Consider the following 21,073-nt stretch of genomic DNA (forward strand, 5'->3'; position numbering starts at 1 on the left):
ACCTTCTCCTGCAGGCGTTTCTATGTGAGGGACATGAGAAGGATTCGTTTAGTAGTCGATAAGACTGAAGTGTGGATCAGTGACGTGTGAGAATATGACGTTGTAAAAACACATGCTGTAAAGGTCTATTGGTATTGAATCAGTACAAATGAATCAGTAATGGGGGTTATCAATATGATACGTTTGTTCGCTGGGTATGCTAAAGGGGCCCAAATGGTACCAGTGAAAGGTGTGCTATTTAAGCAATAAGGCCCCAAGGGGGTGTGGTATATGGCCAATATATCACCACTAAGGGCTGTTTTGTGCCTGGACACAGCCCTTAGCCGTGGTATATTGGCAATATACCACAACCCCCCCGAGGTGCCTTATTGCTATTATAAACTGGTTACCAACATAATTAGAGCAGTAAAAATACACGTTTTGTCATACCCGTGGTATAAGGTCTGATATACCACGGCTGTTAGCCAATGAGCATTCAGGGTTCAGGGCTCAGTATATAATACAGTTTATGACATGCACACATCTGGGATATCAAATGCAGCTCAAACTAAGTGAATTTGAAGCCAAGAAACGCGTTTATCTTCTACTATCTTCTACTTCTACTTCTACTACTAATATTTTGTTGCGGCTTTGACAGCACCCGTGGGACAGATTAGCTGCATGCTGCTGTCGTGCCTAGTTAATATATTATGTTACTACTGCAGATAGAAGGTATAATCTATGCAGGGGAAAACTTCGTAATGTCGAGGTGAAATATCAAAATGACCTTCTACTGCAGTGGGCTCTTTTGTAAGGTTAAGAGAACGAGGAGTGGATCAGTTGAGTGTAAAAATATGAGGTCGAGAACAATAATATATATTATAATATATATATATAAATAAAAATAACTCAGCCAGTGTTGTGAAAATGCGTATGTACTGTATGCTACATTAATATAATGCCAATTGCTCATGTGTCTTCGATTACTTCACTGGCATTAGTGAATGTGTACTATTAGCACAAATATACATATATACTAGAAACTAAAGACCATGGTAAAGCAAAAATGGCCTTTACCTTCTACTTCTGACTCTGGTTCTGGCTCTGGTTCTATAGTGAAGATACAATATTAGTATGTGAATAAAGCTTGAAGCAAACAAGACAGACTTACTCTAAACACTTATCTCTGGCAAGACGGAAAAGAAAAGTCTAATCATGATGCCGTAGCTAGGGTGCATCCTAACGTGCAGCAGTGATATTTAATGTGAAAAGCAAGAAAGCGTCACCTGGTTCTACGTCTAGTGTGGTCTCTATGGTAACGGTAGGGAAGGATTAGCAAGGGGATCAATTATTATTATCATTCAATCATAATAATAATGTGCAAAAACAAGAAGCATATCAAGCCATGACACGGTTTATTTACCTACAACTGCAGAGGCAGGTTCTGTGGTAAAAGTCATGTCGTTGATTAGTGAATTTGCAATGAGTGAAGCAAATGACTTGAAAACGGGATAGTTCAGCAATTGTACATATTTAGATATACTGCAGATAAATCACTTAACTATCCCTTTGATAAAGATGATAACTTTTTTGGTAGGTAGCCAATAATAATAATAATAATAATAATAGCCAAGAAAAGCTTTACCTTCTACAGGTTCTGGGGCAGGTTCTGTTATAGCTAAAAGCATACGTTTGTTTAGTGTCAGCCACTGTTATGCTAAGGCAGAGACAATAAGGCAGAGAGAAATACAGTCTTTGCACTGATTAGGAAGCCAATATTATTTTGCATCTCCATGACGAGAGATGTTATATATATATCTGCTAGACATCTGCTTTCAACTTGATTGACTACAAAACCAAAATATTTTTCTAAATGTTTCTAAATGTAACCTATTTGGGTACAGTATATAACTTGTATGTGGGGTATATTACATGTGTATTAGCATGCAGAATCTCTACATATGAAGCATTGAAGGACATGACCTTCCTCTGCAGGAGCAGCCTCTATTGTAAGGACATCAGACATATGAATAAAGCGCATTGTTTTGTTCATCATTAATACAGCCAAAATCATGAAGGCAGCGCTAACTATAGGAATACTGTATGCCGCCTGAAATGAAGGTACCAGTGACTAGAGGCAAAATGTTACAATGCATTTTATGAAACTGGTATGTATGACCTAGGAATATAGATGATTTCAACCCTGAAGAAAACTGAATCTCTAGCTGTACAATATTCGTATCTTGATAATATATAGATCTGTTTCCATGCAGTTCACAGCACATGGGAAGCTTTACCTTCCTCTGCTGGGACTTCAACCTCGACTGATGAGTGGACAGAAGATTGATTAGTGGTTCTATATAAAGCAATGAGTTGGTAGAAGTTGGCCCTAACCACTGACCTAGGCTCAGATATTGTTTAAGGATAATAATGATTGTGGTTTAGAATTGGGGTTGGGTGATCTTATCCTAGATCTGTCGTCGGGGCCACTTCTACGATAAGATCAAGGCAAACTGTTTATTACACCATCAAACTGGTATGAAAGTCATTTTCATACATAAGGATCAGATTGGATCCAATTGTTTAAATCTGCTTCAGTATCAGCGTGATTTCCATACAGTACATACAAACATGTCATGCAACCTTTGTCAGAACATTGAGAATCATTCTGGAGTGAACAACACTGTCTATGGAGATGGACGCAAGAAAAGGGTATACGTCTCATTCTCATGAATTGGATGTCGATGTAAGCATACACCACAGAGACAGAAGGGTAGGAAATCAGTATACAAATGATATGCAAATTCCACATGCTTATCTTGACAGACAAAACGTAGACATAGCATTTTAAATTTCACGTGAAAAAGATCTCACTTAACGTGTGTATTTTGATCAGGTACACGAAGCATGCTTTTTTTGAAATTCACGGAGAATTTGAGTGTAAACAGTAACGAATGGCCTATGACAGGCTTTGACAATGACACAAGAAGCACAATAGACTTCCTACAGTATATATATATATCATGCGCTCCATCAAACAATGTCCAAGTAACGCACGGAGCCATGCAAAGCTAATACTTTCCTCTGCGGGGGTTTCTGCGACTGCGCAGACATAGGTGAAGTCAGCTCAGCAATATAGCTAATATAGTCAATCTTAATCTTATCATATGTGCAATTGAGTGTACAAAACATTAGGAACACCTTCCTAATATTGAGTTGTAAACCCCTTTTCCCCTCTGAACAGCCTCGATTTGCCGGGGCATGGACTCTACAAGGTGTCGAAAGCGTTCCACAGGGATGCTTCCCACAGTTGTGTCATGTTGGCTGGATGTCCTTTGGGTGGTGGACCATTTTTGATACACACGAGAAACTGTTGAGCGTGAAAAAAAACAGCAGTGTTGCAGTTCTTGACATTCTCAAACTGGTGCGCCTGGCCCCTATTACCATGCCCCGTTTCAAAATATCTTGTCTGGCCCATTCACCCTGTAAATTGCACACACACATCTCTCAATTGTCGCAAGGCTTAAAAATCCTTCTTTAACCTGTCCCTTCATCTACACTGATTGCAGTGTATTTAATAGGGGACATCAATTAAGGATCATAGGTTTTCACCTGGATTCACCTGGTCAATCTATGTCATGGAAAGAGCAGGTGTTCCTAATGTTTTGTACACTCAGCGTACAGTGGCTTGAAGCATATCTTGTTCAGTCAAAAAGTAATAATACATTCTTAAAGTCTTACTGTACCTTCCTCCCTGAAAAGAAAACAAACATAAAAACATGAGACATTTTGTTGGAAGACATTGTTTTGGATAACATTTTCATCACTAGATACACTGGCTGTCATTTCTATAGTTTCTGAGATGACAAAGATAAATAGGCGACACTTACTCATTTTCTTCATCTGCCATGTTTAGATTGGATTACCTGGACATGAGAGACAAGAGTACTGAGGTTTTCTGTTTCACACAAATAAGCGCAGGGGGGAAGGAATAGAGTGGTGACAGGGGCATGGATGGATTGCAGAAATACTTGATAAAGACCGAACCCTTTGAATCTTTCCTCCCCACACAAATCTGTGTCTAAAATGGCACCCTACTCCTGATATAGTGCACTACTTTTAACCAGGGCTCTAGTGCACTAGATAAGGAATAGGGACCGTTTTAAACCCACTCAGACCTAGTAACATTTTACATCCGTGGCAAATAGAGATGCACAGTACAGTAATATCTGATGTGTTTGAGTGGAGTCTATGTACATGTATGCTACCGTTCAAAGGTTTGGGGTCACTTAGAAATGTCCTTGTTTTTGAAAGAAAAGCAAATTTTTTGTCCATTACAGTGTAGACATGATTAATGTTGTAAATGACTACTGTAGCTGGAAACGGCTGATATTTAATGGAATATCTACATAGGTGTACAGAGGCCCATTATCAGAAACCATCACTCCTGTGTTCCAATGGCACGTTGTGTTAGCTAAACCAAGTTTATCATTTTAAAAGGATAATTGTTCATTAGAAAACCCTTTTGCAATTATGTTAGCACAGCTGAAAACTGTTGTCCTGATTAAAGAAGACTAGTTGAGGATCTGGAGCATCAGCATTTGTGGGTTTGATTACAGGCTCAAAGTGGCCAGAAACAAAGACCTTTCTTCTGAAACTCGTCAGTCTATTCTTGTTCTGAGAAATGAAGGCTATTCCATGTTAGAAATTGCCAAGAAACTGAAGAGCTCATACAACACTGTGTACTACTCCCTTCACAGAACAGCACAAACTGGCCCTAACCAGAATAGAAAGAGTGGGAGGCCCCGGTGCACAACTGAGTTAGAGGACGCCTCACTAGTCCTCAACTGGCAGCTTCATTAAATAGTACTCGCAAAACAGCAGCCTCAACGTCAACAGTAAAGTGACGACTCCAGGATGCGGCCCTCTCGGCAGAGTTGCAAAGAAAAAGCCATATCTCAGACTGGCCAATAAAAATAAAAGATTAAGATGGGCAAAAGAACCCAGACACTGGACAGAGGAACTCTGCCTAGAAGGCCAGCATCCCGGAGTCGCATCTTCACTGTTGACGTTGAGACTGGTGTTTTGCGAGTACTGTTTAATGAAGCTGCCAGTTGAAGACTTGTGAGGCATCTGTTTCTCAAACTAGACACTCTAATGTACTTGTAATCGAACCCACAAATGCTGATGCTCCAGATACTCAACTAGTCTAAAGAAGGCCAGTTTTCTTGCTTCTTTAATCAGGACAACAGTTTTCAGCTGGTCTAACATAATCGCAAAAGGGTTTTCTAATGATCAATTAGCCTTTTAAAATGATAAACTTGGATTAGCTAACGTGCCATTGGAACACAGGAGTGATGGTTACTGATAATGGGCCTCTGTACGCCTATGTAGATATTCCATAAAAAATCAGCTGTTTCCAGCTACAATAGTCATTTACAACAATTTGATGTTATTTTAATGGACAAAAAATTTTGCTTTTCTTTCAAAAACAAGGACATTTCTAAGTGACCCCAAACTTTTGAACAGTAGCGTATGTGGTGTTCTTTCACCACTGGCACTGGCTGCCCTGAGGCCCCCATCTCTAAACAGCTCCAAGACTAATCCTCAGCCATTTCCTCTTGGCATGGAGGGCCTCTCCTCTCTGCTCTATAGTCAGGATAACACACTAACCATTACACTGGGACTGGGACTGCAATGGACACTTTGAGGGCCACATTTAAGCATTTTTGCACCAGGCACTAAAATGCACTGTTACTTTCCAATACTTTGTTTATAGATTTCCAGTTTAAGGCAAACAGATAACAGTAAATTCAACTTTTTTATTTCATTCTTTACAACCACTGCCCTGCCATCCCAATCGTAAATCAGTGCACTAAATGTGTTTACTCTATTCTAGAAGCAGAAGGTGAACACGTTGCACATGTGCTAAGGAATAGCAGATATCTCCCAGATATGTACTGTCCCTTTAATTCAACTCCAACTTATTATTTCAAGCTGATGGCCTTGTCATACCACATTCGGGGCATTTTAGGGACAACCTGAAGGTTATCATTACCTTTACAGACAGGAACAGATTCCTGAGGTTATATAGTCCTATATTTAACTAACAAATGTCAGAATGCTATTGTGTGGATGAATCATTTGAGATGACACCTTTCCGTTTGAAAGACCAATCGTCAGATCATAAAACTAGTGTCACTCCGTTGATATACAGAGGGGTTATTTTTAACCATGATAAAGCACAGATCATCAGCAGGTGTTAGGTGCTCTTCCAGACAATGAAGTTGGCTGAGCTTATTGAGTGCCTGCGTGCTCGTACTCACACACACAGTAAATCAATGAATAACATGCCAGTCAAGGCCAGCTTATTTTGGACAACAGGGGTTGGCCAGCCATCTAGAGCTTTACATACAACACCCATCAACTCCACAGCTTTTTAGCAACATGCATTACATTCCCAAGATGATCCCATTATGAAACTATCAGAGGAGATGGGAGTCAATCTTAACATTGACCATATTTGCCATGAAGGTAAAAACTGAAGCAACCCTAGAGACCTGGATTAGAAAACCATTACCCCTCACCTCACCCATCCCTCCCTCCTTCCCTAACCCCTTTTCTGTCCCTTCCTGTGCCCACCGTCTGACCTTACATGCCAGTTCATGTGAAGTGTATTTGGGACACACTCCTATGCATAACATACATTTGGACTGAAGTAGCTAGCCTACAGTGTAGCTCTTTAACACAGACTTTCAATTCAGTTGAGGACAAGTGTCCCAGTCCGACCCCCAAATAGCTACAACAGAGAACTCCAGCTAAGAGAGGTGTGAAGTAGAATATAGACCATCTGTTTAAAGAGCTGTGTCTGAAAACGTATTAACTGAAATCCACCGAGAATTCACAGGCGATGAGACTTGTTTCCCTGTGGAATTAAATGTGTTTTGCTTTAATGTGTGTGGTCAGTATTGGATCCTGGCTCGATCGCTGGAATAACATGGTCTGACAGTGGCAGGAATGTTGCGGGTGCCGCTTTCAGCATTAAGTCAAAGCCCAAAGCATGCTAACACCCAGTTCCCCCTACAGAGGACGAGCTTAGCGCCCACTGACAGTCTGTCTCTGTCCAGTCTGAGCCATGAGAAGCAAATCAAACAAATGGAGAAAAAAAACCCAGAATCCATAAACTTTTCTCTCTGGCAGTGCCTGAAATGTATTAGTTCAGCATTTGTGAATGCAAAAAAAATATATGATATGGTCCCTCTTGCCCAGAGAACATTTATTCCACATCCCCAGTGCCCGGATTGACATGGGTTATGAGGCATAGGTCCAGCCTCAGAGCAGGCATTCATGCATGCACGCATCCCCGTAAAGTGTTACCATCACACAGTCAAGTCAGGGGTCACAGTTAATAGCCTTACCTCCAAACCCCACGGGGAAGAGAGATGGTAAAGTAGTGCTGGGCCGGTCTTATTCGTTGAGATCCAGAAACAGACAAGTTCAATGAGACTCTTAAGGCTCCCATAATACAGCCCTGCCACCAATGTCACCACCTCTTATCTCTGATTGGCTAGGGCAGTGAAGTCTATTGCTGGAGCTAGAGAAAGCCTAGTATATCTCTCAACCATTAAAGGAGGAACAACGACTTGATCTAATAGATATAGTCATGTAATGTCATACTCACACAGACTTTTAACATTCATTTGGTTCCGAGTTCCAAGATAGGTAGAGGTTGAACGGTCTAAGCAGCCAATGATATTGTGAGTTCAGTGTTAGAGAGAAAGAGGAAAATAAACTAGACAAATTGGAACAATTTATATCTCTTTATTGCGGTTGTTGAGTCAGCGGTACAAATATTTCAGAACATTTATTCTGTAGGAAACTACCCACTCCCATCACAAAGTTTGATCTGAAACCGCAGATAGTGTGCCTTGCATAGTTAACTCTACACAATAAATGAGGGTGTTTGAAATAAAAAGCAACATTACCCAAATATGAAATAACAGCAATGTTAAATAATGCCATATATTTTGGGTCAGACTCCATTGCTTGTAGTTCTAAGGAGTCATGGCATGTGATTGTCAAGGTTTACACAGAACAATCTTTCAATGCCCCTGATAACCTTTATTTAATACCCAGATCAACAAAGCATGTCATGCAAAATGAATGAGCGAAACGTGAAACGCATAAACCTCAATAATGAAACGGTAAGAGAAGAAGAAGAAGAAAGAAACAGCTGAAGTCAAACTGAGTTGGCAAAGTGGAAGGTACAGTTTATTCGGTGCCTGCAACAACAAGGCCTTGAGACCATTTTGGATGTAAAGGATTTGTGCTGGAAACACGATCTTACATACCGCAAATGCAACTTTAAGAAAACTCAAAACAAGCGTCAAGCGCAATTGTCGTCTGGAGTCAAAATGTGTCTTCTGTTGACTGATTCAATCCTCGATCATTGTCCACATCTAAATGTGCACTTTCCCTTCTTCCAGAGTCCTATAGTTATTAGTACATGGGATTTGGGCTTAAATGGCAAGGCGGCATACGGCTTAAAACCGATGCCGTCTCAAGGTACAGGCACGGTGTATAAATGTGTATCTGGCCTGCTATATTCAGACAACCTCACTGACAACGCGGAGGTCCTTAACATCCTGGATAGAAGCCATTGGAGCATGCATGTGAATAAGCCCGGCGGCGTGCTTAGTGGTGTGGAATGTTGTGGGTCAGAGAGTCCCTAAAATGACGATGTAACTCTTAAGTACACCTGCTGCATTATGGGTTGTTTGAAAGTTGAACAAAGTGAATTTAGAGATTCAAAACAGCAGGTACAAAAGCCACAAAAACAGCCAATGACAAAACACGTAAAAAAAACAAAAAAACATAAATAAATTGAAACGAGGATAATAAACGTTATAATAGCCGTCTTAATATACAACTTTCCTTTAGTTGCTTGCACTGCCTTTCATTGCCTCTTGTCGGTTGGTAGTCATTTAATTTTAGAGTACAAAAGCGAAACAAAATCTTGAGTATAAAGCTGTAATAGAAGATACAGAGTAATATATTCATAACGACGTGTACTTCTGTGCTAACACACATGAACTCAGACCGTTGTTGCACTATCGGTAAGACAAAATAAAGTGAAATAAGCCAAATCTACGGAGTGCTTATAATCTCTCTCCTGAACTGGTGAACATGAATAAAATAAGCTGTGTGTGAAGCTTTGCTTTAAATATAAATAAAAAAAAGAAGTGAGATGGACGACATGGACAGAGCATTGATGGTAGATATCTCTCTTTGGAACACGGAGATGATTGTGGAACTGGAAACCTCATTAAAAAACATGTCTCTACTATATCAAAAGTACACACGTACTGAAGAGCGTATGGGAAATACATCTAATCTCAATTTTTTTAAAAATTATTCTGCAAGTTTTTTCTTATTACATATAAAACAAATGACCATATCATAAAAACATCCACATTTCACAGCATATTATTTTGTTTGTTGAGAAAGTAAATCATAGCAAATTCGTTGTGCAAAGGCACTACACTGTAGATACGAGATGGTGGCTATTCGTTTCAGTACAGTGCTTCTTAAATAAAATCTCCTGTTTCTCTCCATTCCTTGGGTTCCCTCAGGGTGGTGATCATATTGTTTTGGTATAATACACATAGAAAAAGGAAGAGTCTTGGATTGTCTTGGTCCCCACCAGCCTTCAGAAGAAGCTCTTCGTATCATTCGTGTCCCATACCTGCTGAGGGACAGAGACAAGTCTATCAGAGCTACAGTCAAAATCTAAGAGTTGAATACTCTAACCTCTAACCCATTTCAGATGGGTTAGACCCACGCATCCATCCACCTACCCACACATACTTTTTACATAAAAAAAAAAACTATTTATAATTTAACCTTTATTTAACTATTAGAAAGAGGTGTAGGATGTCTAGCCGAAGGACAAAACCATTATGCCTTTACACACACAGTCAGTCAAATTTAGCCAGCTAAAGAGACCTCGGTCTTGGTAGTAATCTTGATCTGGTGTTAAGTCTTTGCAGTATGACTAGAGCCCTCAGGGAAAAACAGTCAAGCAGGCCTTTCTGCATGAGACTGGGGTTGTTGCATGCTGTTTGATGTAGTGTCAGAGGCCTCTGAGGTCCCTGCCTGCCTACTCGTCTCTACTGACATTTATATAACTGACTCCTGCCATGTTGTCATTTTCCCTTCTCTCAGCGACAACAAAGAGGGGGAGTGAATACAAGGTGTGTGTGTGTGTGTGTGTGTGTCGAGAAACGTTGGATGTGTGTAGCTATTTCAAGCGTCTCGCTCTACTTTACACATTAACCATTAAAAGTAGAGAGAGACACAGATTGTCTGGGGTCGAGATTTTCAGAATGCACCAAATATGGAACCACACCTTGCCTGAACGGTGAAGTGAGCTTGTTACATTACGTTTGCCTCTCCTCTGCTAGCCCCTGACAAAATTAGGTGTATGGCGTGATAATCTTCCACCACACGAGCTAGTAGTGTGTCAACCCAACAGCTGTTAATTTGTTCACAGCCTGGAAGGTCCGACCCCAACAATAGAATCCATGTCGGGGTAAGGAGGGGGTTGAGGATGAGGGGGGGGTTGGACAAACGACACATTTCACAGACACGCCCGACATCCCTGAAGGCCAGTTCTCTCTACTGGGACAAAAGAGTCGTGGTGGGCAGGCCACTTTGGAAATAGAACACAATGCGAAAGTGGCATCTGAAACCGCCATTTGCCAGAGAGCCAAACAGCAAACAGAGATGATTTACAGCTGGCACCAGGTCCCAGGGGCGATGGTGTTATAGGGAGGGAGGGAAGGAGTTATGGGAGCTGGGGAAGGAAGGGAGGGAGTTATGGGTGCTGCTGGGCCACATGGTCGTAAATTACAACAGGCTCTGGGTGGGTATTGTCAGTAGAGCAGACTTATGACTATTGTAGATACAAAGACATGCATAGGCCCAAACAAGATGGGCACAGATACACACACAGTCAGTCAACTTTGACCTCCGCATAAGCCTTAAAACTATGTTGGTTATGGTAACAGAATGGACTCACCATTGGCAACAGATTTATTCTCCCCTCTACCAGTCACCTGAGAGAAGATAGATGGAGAGAAAAGTCAGAGAGAAAGTCATCTGAGGTAGCAGTCACTTCAACAGTCCATTTAGTCAATGCTGCCATACCCTGAGAGATACTGTGTGCACTGGAACCTTTCAATCTCAGGCTGTGGTTCGACCAAATTGATCTCTTCTACATTAATAAGGAAGGTTTTATGTTAATTTGAGAATGATTTCCATTCTTTTTAGGGCCTTCAGTTTGAGACAGAGAGGTTTGAGACAGGGTGCATTTAAAAAATATATATATATTTTTTTTTTTATTTATTTAAGTAGGCAAGTCAGTTAAGGACAAATTCTTATTTACAATGACAGCCTAGGAACAGTGGGTTAACTGCCTTGTTCAGGGGCAGAACGACAGATTTTTTTTTACCTCGTCAGCTCAGGGATTCGATCTTGCAACCTTTCAGTTACTAGTCCAACGCCCTAACCACTAGGCTACCTGCCCGAACCAAGAAGATTATTCCAGCCAATCGGGGGAATTGGGAAACAACATGAACATCCTGCCCAACACATCCAAACCCTGCATCTACAAAAAACACACAACCACACTAAGTCTATCCAGTAAAGCCTGGTCGTGGTGGTTCGTGGACGACATCTCCCACAGTTCCCTGTGGTAACACTGTCCTGTCTGTGTCGCAAATATCATCCTATTCGCTACAGTGTGCACTAATTTTGACCAGGGCCATTCTGGACGCAAACACCGATACTCCGCCCGCTTCCATAAACTCATCCCAAGCCCATCAGGCCCCTACGCCCCCTATCCCCTCATACAGCTCTCCTGACATCACCACAATGTGTGGTTAGTTAATAACACAGCTCATAACCGCCAGCCCCCTACCTTCCCCAGCTCCACGCCTGGTTTACGTCAGCACTAACCAGCAGTCTAGTGCCCCTCCAGCTCTATGTGGCTCGCCACAGGATTGGACTGCACTGCTGGCAGGTTGCTATACTCGGTCTGTGTGTTCAGCTATCGGGAGACTGCAGAGCAAGGCCTATTTCACAAGCCTCTCTGCTCCAGGGGACAAATTTAGAGCCATTCCATAAATAAATATCATTATTGTGTCTTTTATCGGTGAAATATCTTCCTCGTAAATAACAGAGGCCACATGGTGGGGTTGTGGCCAACACTGTGGTCATTGGAGCGCCATGGGGTCCTGTATTACAAGGGTCACAGTAGAGGTTGGAGATAGCTGTCCTTACAATTGCCTGTTCAGAATGTGGTTAAAAGGACCCACACATACAGTAGCAAGTAATAGTTCTGCTAGCAAGGCCAGAGTTATGTGTAAAATGAAGTGTACTTCTACAACAACATGAATTGAAATATAGAGCAAAGTAGAAAGGACTATACAGGAAGCATGGCTGCTGCTGTGTCAAGAGAGGCATAGAAATGAGAGGCTGGAAAAAAATATAGAACAGCCGTTTTGTGAAAGGCACTTGAGGCTCTAATTACCTATAGAATAGCAATAGCACAACACATGGCCCTTAACAGGGACCTCTATTTACAGTGCAGCTGTTTCCAGATCTGTTTGTGCTGACTTGCCAGCTCCTATTGTCATTGTTACAAACAGATCTGGGACCAGGCCAGAGTGTGATTTTTACCAATAAAAGAGAAGAAGACCTGACATCGTAGTAGACTGAGGTCATTCCAGTGATAATATCAGTGCAGCGAAGTTGACATCTTTAAAACATCTTTACCTCTCCAGGGTTTCCAGACTAGTTAACGGTGAAGTCAACTAGCTAAGAGAGCTCTTCTTCAGAGCTCTTCAAACAGAAACAAGACAAAGCAACAAGCCGTTGTTATCCCCCTAGCTGGCAAATGTACATCATATGATATTATTAGCTAGCAGATGAATACTACAGGGCCTCAAAGGCCTCAAAACACTCCCCAGGTATACTTTTAGGTGTACTGTTGTTGTGTGACATCATGCGAATGTACTGGGGAGTATACTGTGTGTGTCCCAATTGGCACCTTACACCATATGTAGTGCACTACTTTAGACCAAGACCCATAGGGCTGTAGTAAAACGTTTTTTTTTTTTAAAAGTGCTCTGTGTAGGGAGTAGGGTGCCATTTGGGACACAGTTGTGTGAGAAAGTATGATGGTACAAATTCCAGTAATTTTTTGGATTTTTGCTAACTTTTTGCATATCTGTAACTATACTAAACAAAAATATAAAACGCAACAAGCAGGAATTTCAAAGATTTTACTGAGTTACACTTCATATGAGGAAATCAGTCAATTGAAATAAATTCATTATGCCCTAATCTATGGATTTCACATGACTGGGAATACAGATATGCATCTGTTAGTCACAGATACTTTAAAAGGGGCTCAGGATCTCGTCACGGTATTTCTGTGCATTCAAATTGCCATCGATAAAATGCAATTGTGTTAGTCATCCGTAGCTTAAGCCTGCCCATACCATAAACCCCACCGCCCCCATGGGGCAGTCTGTTTCCAACATTGACATCAGCAAACCGCTCACCCACACAATGCCATACACGTGGTCTGCGGTTGAGGCCAGTTGGACATACTGCCAAATTCTCTAAAATGACGAAGGCGGCTTATGGTAGAGAAATTAACATTAAATTCTCTGGTAACAGCTCTGGTGTGCATTCCTGCAGTCAGCATGCCAAATGTATGCTCCCTCAAAATTTGAGACATCTGTGGCAATGTGTTGTGTGACAAAATTGCACATTTTAGAGTGGCCTTTTATTGTCCCCAGCACAAGGGGCACCTGTGTGAATGATAATGCAGTTTAATCAGCTTCTTGATATGCCACATCTGTCAGGTGGATGGATTATCTTGGCAAAGGAGAAACACTCGCTAGCAGCGATGTAAACACATTTGTGAGATAACATTTGAGAGAAATACACTTTTTGTTGCTATGGAACATTTCTGGGATGTTTTATTTCAATTCATGAAACATGGGAACAACACTTTACATGTTGCGTTAATATTTTTGTTCAGTGTACATTCTTCATGGCATTAGCCATGGTCTAAACTCAGGTATGTGTGTTTATGCATGTGTGTTTATGTATGTGTGTGTACACTCTTAGGAAAAAGGGTTCCAAAAGGGTTCTTCGGCTGTCCCCATAGGAAAACCCTTTCCAAAACCCCAAAAGGTTCTATCTGGAACCAAATAGGTTCTACCTAGAATTAAAAAGGGTTCTTCAAAGGGTTCTCCTATTGGGACAGCTGAAGAACCCTTCAAGGTTCTAGATAGTACCTTTTTTTCCCTAAGAGTGTGTGTGTGTGTGTGTGTGTGTACTACGAAGAGTTCAGGTGGGCCAGGTTACCTTGGCTGGGGAGGATCCCTTGTTTTCCCACAGACTTCTCTTGTTAGTCACATCCCCTGGCTTCAGATCCTGCAGAGAGAGACGGGAGGGATGGAAAAAGGAAGGGGGGGGGGGTGCATCAGTGTCTGTAGTCCTCGTCAACTCATATTCAAGACACACAATTCCAACAATGGCTGCAGTATTTGAGTTGAGGAAACAGAAATGCGTCAACAGTGGGGTTGTATTACTTTACAATACCTGAGGTGCTGAGAAAAGGGATGAGAGGAGAGGAGGCAGAAAGAGAAGTCCAGCGGGAAGAAGAAGAAGGAAAAAAAGACAGAGAAGGACTACCAGGCAGAGGTGCTGATCTCGCAGAGGAAATGAGAAACAGTCAGATTGAAGAATGGAAGAAGCTTCTAAAGGAAAGAAGACAGAAGAAAGAGCGACAGTCAGTAAAATATTTATTTCAGAAATGCAATTGTGTTATGCTCCGTTTAACCACAAGAGGGAGACACAGGTGTTGCAGTCACTTCAAGACATCATTTGTCAGCAGGCAGAGAGGCAGACCAGAGCAAACGTTCCCAGAGAGCAAGTCAGTCACCCATATCAGAATCTATATCGGAGAGCGATCACGATTCATCAATCAAGTCTTTTACGGAAATTATTTAAGAGACAGTTACTTTTAACGTCCATGCAAAACTACAGGGGTTCATAGCGGTTTAAAAAGCTACACGTCAAAGGTCGGCAGCAGGTATCAAGTTACCGACCGTATAACCAGCCACACCACACCACTCACAACGCCCGGACCTTCTGCACCACTTCTTCTCAACGCCGCGTCACCATGGCAACGGCCCTCTAGCGGCCACATGGCGTATCACTACGCCACCATGGTCGATGACTCCTGCAGTGGTTATGGCAGTGGCTACCGTATGTATGTAAGTTTGCATTCATATCTGTGCATCTATTCGAAAACAGGTCTGGGTGCCTGAACGTCTTAAAATAAGCACTGTCTGAAGATGAAATATAGTCCAGGAGTGGACCACAGTGATTAAGGGACTGGAGTGCATTCAAAATGGCACCCTTATTCCATGCACTATTTTTGATCAGAGCATTATGGAGTACTCTACAAGCGCTTTTCCATTGAGACTTACCCCCACACCAGCGGGGCGCCAGTGTTTTATGTTCATGTCAGGTCTTGAGTTATCATCAGTGTGACCCTACATTTGAGTCATTAAGGGTTAAGAGCAATTAGGGTTAAGTTCCCTGTTCAAGGGAACATCAGATTTTTCACCTAGTCAGCTCAGGGATTCAGACCAGTGACATTTTGGTGAGTGGCCCAACACTCTTGACCACGAGGCTACCTGCCGCCTAAAGACGACCGTTGCATCATTCAAGACTGTTGCTTTTAATTAAAGCAGGTTCACCATAGCCATGACTCAGTGAGACACGGGTGCCGGGCCCGCGTAGATAGAAACAGAAAAGCCTGAGCCTTTTGGGTAAAATAATGGGATAAATGCGGAATATGGGCCCTGGTCAAAAGTAGTGCACTACGTAGGGATTAGGGTGCCATTTGAGACGAATCACTGGTATGTTGGAATGCATCCACGCAGCCCAGCATGGGAAGCAGCCTGTCTGACTAAATCGCTAAGTCCTTCTGATAACCTGCATGTGATCCATGGTAGGAACCGTGCCACATTTCATATTAAAACTAATACGTACTCTGACAATATGTGATATGTGCTTTTACAACACAAATAAATGACTGCTGTTAAGTGCTGTGTGTTTTTTTCCCTTCATGACTTCATGGTTATAACTCATCCACTTTGCTATGATTTGTATTTCAAATTCCCTGGGTGACGCTAGACTATTTTCTCCCAACACGGCACATCATCTTACTACTACTTACAACCATTATTTGCAGGCAATTATTAATTCATATACAAAAAAATACATGGTAGCTAACAGCGCTTCTCAAAACTATTAGTAAATACTGTATAAAACATTAAGGAACACCTTCCTAATATTGAGTTGCCCTCAGAACAGCCTCAATTCATCCGGGCATGGACTCTACGAGGTGTCGAAAGCGTTCTACAGGGATGCTGGCCCATGTTGACTCCAACGCTTCCCACAGTCGTGTCAAATGAGCTTAAGTCTGGTCTGATGAATACTCGCTTATACTACAGCCGAAGTGCAACACAGAGTTGGGGGCCGCACTTATAGTATGTTTCATAATGAGTGTCTGTTCGCTGTCTCCCTTGAAAAAGGTTCATCTCAATTAAGGATTAGATGAGGTGCAAAGAGGACAAAAGCACTGTACAGTAAGTGGTGGCCGTGGAGACGACCTACCGCGGGCCTTCCTCCCGGCGTTTTGCTCTCGGGGGTTTTATTCAGCCAGTCGTTGATGCGGCCCGCCACACCTATCTTCATCCCAGCTGCTTCCTGTGTGGAGAGGGGGGAACAGAAAAAAAAAAGACAAAGGACAAAGTTCAACTTCAGCAGAACGCCCTGGGCAGCTCGTCATCGGGGATGAACAGGAAGTGGCAGTGAAACCCCTTCCTCTCTCTCAGCCCCCCCCCTCCCCGGTCCTGACTTCCTCCCAAACCGCTCCCAAATGGAGTTCCAGAGTCCCCGTTGTTAATCCGGTCCCCACCTTGTACGTGCCTCCGCCGCCCCCGGGCGAGTTAAACACGTTGCCTTTCTCCCACATGGTCTTGATGTTACGTATCCCATCTGTCACCATTGGCAGGTCCACAGCACCGGAGCGTGGGGACCGCATATCCTTGTTCTGTGTGTATACATATACACAGAGACAGAGACCGAGAGAGAGAGAGAGAGAGAGAAAGAGAGAGAGAGAGAAAAGGGAATGGGAGACTGTGTTAGTGCTGGATTCAGAGTGGGGAATGATCGATGTTGGCAAAGGAGAGAAGAGAAATGTCTAATTTTGCGTTTTCATATCTGGTACTTGTGTTTAAAATGGGCTGGAGAAAGGAGCCATACAGAGTAGGCTTATAAATAAAGCATATTGTAGTATAGTATCATTAGCATTATCTAATGCATGTACTGTAGCTTTTCGATTCAGAGCAGTATTGACATATACTCGATGTGCTAGATATGATAATCAGCAATGGTAACAGTTATACAGTCCCAGTCAACACAAGATGTCTTTCCAACATGTTTCTCACATTGTTCTCATAGGGCTCATTGGTAACAGTAGGTCTAGTCAGGTGATTTGTGTTGATGCGTAACCTCTGACCTGCGCAACAGAGGTGTACTGCTCCAGTCTGTTGTCAATCTTAGAGACGACAGGAGAGTGAGACGTCTTCACCGTGCTGCTCAGAACATATAACAACAACAGAATTAGCCAAAGGGTCATTTTATTACTGAACTGTAAGACTTCACACTGAGAGCACCAGTTGTGATTCAAACAATAAATGGAAACGACTGTTCACCTTTTCTGTGCCGACTTGTTCAGAAACTCTGCCCTTTCACCAATCTGTAGACAGATCAGTGAATTATGCATCCACCATTTATTAGGCAGTAGCCACACACACACACACACACACACACACACACAACTCCCAAATACACACAGTAATCCCACATCCCACACACCACCCAAACACAGCAGCACCCTCCTTCTCCTCCTTTCTCCTGTTCTACCTTTCCCATTACATCCCTGTTTAGACTGGGCTTTTCCTAGCCCAGCGAGACACAATGTGACTGACTGTTCTGTTCTCCACAGCACTAGCTACAGCTACTGTCACCCAGCCAGGAAAAGCAGACAGCAGAGCAGCACAGGCCTTTTTCAGACCCTGCTCTGTGGGAACCTCGCTCCGACTGCTGTTTATGATATACGACAACAGGGCTGAGAGGGGGGGGGGGGTGGAGCGTTCCTGAAAAGAAGAAAAAAACAATCATCCATCCCCGCTCCCTCTAAAAAATGAAATAAAAAAGGACCCTGCTTGGTCTCTAGCTCAGCTCTGCTACCGAATGTGGGTGTTGCTAAAATACTCCTCTCGACAGGAAATACCCCATTCTCAGGCTGCAGCAGCACATTTTAAAGAGCTCCCATTCCAGTGCGGGTACACTAATCCTATTAACCTAATCGGTTTCCTGCATCCTCCGAGTCTGACGTTCTTGAAGGGAGCAGCCCTCTTTATCTAGCCAACTGTGTTGACTCCCATTTGGAGCTTCTGGAACGTTGCATCCTAGCGTCACTACGTCACTACTCGCCACTACTCTGGAATACGTCTGGAATTGCACGCCACTACTCTGGAATACTGTCACTACTCTGGAATACGAACGTTGCATCCTAACGTCACTACTCCGGAATACGTCTGGAACGTTGCATCCTAACGTCACTACTCCGGAATACGTCTGGAACGTTGCATCCTAACGTCACTACTCCGGACTACTTCTGGAACGTTGCATCCTAACGTCACTACTCTGGAATACGTCTGGAACGTTGCATCCTAACGTCACTACTCTGGAATACGTCTGGAACGTTGCATCCTAACGTCACTACTCTGGAATACTTCTGGAACGTTGCATCCTAACGTCACTACTCTGGAATACTTCTGGAACGTTGCATCCTAACGTCACTACTCCGGAATACGTCTGGAACGCTGCATCCTAACGTCACTACTCTGGAATACTTCTGGAACGTTGCATCCTAACGTCACTACTCCGGAATACTTCTGGAACGTTGCATCCTAACTTCACTACTCCGGAATACTTCTGGAACGTTGCATCCTAACGTCACTACTCCGGAATACGTCTGGAACGTTGCATCCTAACGTCACTACTCCGGAATACGTCTGGAACGTTGCATCCTAACGTCACTACTCCGGAATACGTCTGGAACGTTGCATCCTAACGTCACTACTCCGGAATACGTCTGGAACGTTGCATCCTAACATCACTACTCCGGACTACGTCTGGAACGCTGCATCCTAACGTCACTACTCCGGACTACTTCTGGAACGTTGCATCCTAACGTCACTACTCTGGAATACGTCTGGAACGTTGCATCCTAACGTCACTACTCTGGAATACGTCTGGAACGTTGCAACCTAACGTCACTACTCTGGAATACTTCTGGAACGTTGCATCCTAACGTCACTACTCCGGAATACTTCTGGAACGTCGCATCCTAACGTCACTACTCTGGAATAGTACAAGAGGATCGGAGTATGTCCTCCTGTGTCTTCGTTACACTGGAACTACAGGAAATGTTGTCACAACTACGGTATGGTGACTTGAACTACAGGAACAGCACACTGGAGGAATCAACTAAAATAAATCAAACTACTATTAAATTGACTAGTGTGTAAGTCTGAATCAAACAAAAAGGTAAACAACTCACTCCACTGTAAAACAATAATGTTAACACAGACACTGGAATGAGTATAACCTCAGAACAATGCATCACACACGCATTAGCTATGAGTAGAACAACAACGTTGCCCATAGACACTGATCTAGGGTCTGGTTTTATATTCCTCTCTCCTAATGGTTCAGGTTTAGATATGGGGAAGGGTAATCTGATCCTAGATCTGTAACCTATGGGCAACTTCTACCATCAGCTGTACCTACAGTGAACATGATGACAAAGTAAAGCTGTGGAGAGGAATGGAAGGATGTTAACATTGACCAACAGACCAGACCACAAACGACAACAAATGGAAATAGATTATTACCTCAAAAATTATTAAAAAAACAATAAACACAAAGTAAGACTATTTCAGGGCAGGTTTCAGTGAGTCCAGCCTGTGAGATGGGTATTTTCTAAACTTGTAGTAATTAGATTTTCTCCACTGGCAGAATAGTGAAAACCCCCATGGACATTCACTGCATGGGAGTTTATTTCCACAACACTGGAGCGTTTATTCACATAAGTTGATTATACACACTACTCCATGACAAATATTATCTTTATGGTGATAAGTTGTGGCGTTTCCAGTTTCCATGCCTTGTACGCAGTAGCAAGACAACAGACAAACTCACACAGACAGAAGACAACAGAACAGACACACTTATTGTCAACAACAATGACGCCGTAATGTTCCTAGCAAAACTGTCCTGTTACCTAGAATGAGGTGAAGTAAGAGAAGGTAGAGATTATGCCACCAAAAAGACTAAGAAGTACAAGCTATTATATGGGAGCCAACTGTTACAACTTGAGTAGCTTTAAGGATCCCTGCAGTGTACTTGCTAGATTGATGACAGGGTTAAATCTATGTGACAGTATTCGAACATGGTCATAGACAGACAACACAGAGGGAGGTGACTGAGAGGTCAAAGGTCAGAAGTTGTTGACTGACCTTGAGGGAGGATCCTCTGGGGCTGAAGCATTTGAAGGGTTTGGCCTCTCCGTCGACAGTCTCCACCCCCATCTGCTGTCTCTTCTCGGCCGCCTCCGCCCTCCTCCTCTCTATCTCCTCCTTCATCCTCCTCTTCTCCTCCTGGGAGATGCGGAACACAGCAGAACGCTCAGTTATTAAAACGGTCACACACGCACAACCAGGAATGTACGCACACAAACGATAACTAATCGCGGGTATCTTCCTCTAAATTGAACTTTGGCCTAGTCTATAGATCAAAGCACTACTCCTCTAGTGAAAATACCTCTTTACAGTTCGTTACTGTATTACAGTCTGTTTCTTATTGGTAC

General features: G+C 42.7%; 2 protein-coding genes across 21 annotated transcripts in view; both read right to left on the reverse strand.

Annotated features, from left to right (window-relative positions):
- LOC139392509 (troponin T, cardiac muscle-like) overlaps positions 1-7,608 on the reverse strand; it is a 13,217-nt gene extending 5,609 nt beyond the window's left edge. The window contains exons 1-2 of one of the 3 annotated variants that reach the window (XM_071140521.1): positions 7,398-7,608; positions 3,870-3,905 (exon numbers count right to left, since the gene is read on the reverse strand). In XM_071140521.1, the coding sequence (XP_070996622.1) occupies positions 3,870-3,882 (13 nt within the window). In that variant the 5' untranslated portion in view covers positions 3,883-3,905; positions 7,398-7,608. Of the gene's footprint in view, positions 1-1,056; positions 1,078-3,869; positions 3,906-7,397 lie in introns of those variants that run through there. The other 2 variants (XM_071140522.1, XM_071140523.1) reach the window with 2 other exon arrangements.
- Positions 7,609-7,784: 176 nt separating this feature from the next.
- LOC139392516 (non-muscle caldesmon-like) overlaps positions 7,785-21,073 on the reverse strand; it is a 55,731-nt gene continuing 42,442 nt past the window's right edge. For 6 of the 18 annotated variants that reach the window (XR_011629702.1, XR_011629707.1, XR_011629703.1 and 3 more), the window contains 9 exons: positions 20,724-20,864; positions 17,850-17,893; positions 17,654-17,729; positions 17,051-17,185; positions 16,747-16,839; positions 14,422-14,490; positions 12,817-12,882; positions 11,060-11,096; positions 7,785-9,724 (listed from right to left, as the gene is read on the reverse strand). Coding sequence is in view for 9 of the 18 variants with exons in the window: in XM_071140546.1 (XP_070996647.1) it covers positions 9,708-9,727; positions 11,060-11,096; positions 14,422-14,490; positions 16,747-16,839; positions 17,051-17,185; positions 17,654-17,729; positions 17,850-17,893; positions 20,724-20,864 (615 nt within the window). In the remaining 9 variants the exon portion in view is untranslated. Of the gene's footprint in view, positions 9,728-11,059; positions 11,097-12,816; positions 12,883-14,421; positions 14,491-16,746; positions 16,840-17,050; positions 17,186-17,653; positions 17,730-17,849; positions 17,894-20,723; positions 20,865-21,073 lie in introns of all 18 variants that reach the window. The other 12 variants (XM_071140546.1, XM_071140541.1, XM_071140542.1 and 9 more) reach the window with 3 other exon arrangements.

Source organism: Oncorhynchus clarkii, chromosome 33 (assembly GCF_045791955.1).
Source record: "Oncorhynchus clarkii lewisi isolate Uvic-CL-2024 chromosome 33, UVic_Ocla_1.0, whole genome shotgun sequence".
Classification (NCBI taxonomy): Eukaryota; Metazoa; Chordata; class Actinopteri; order Salmoniformes; family Salmonidae; genus Oncorhynchus; species Oncorhynchus clarkii.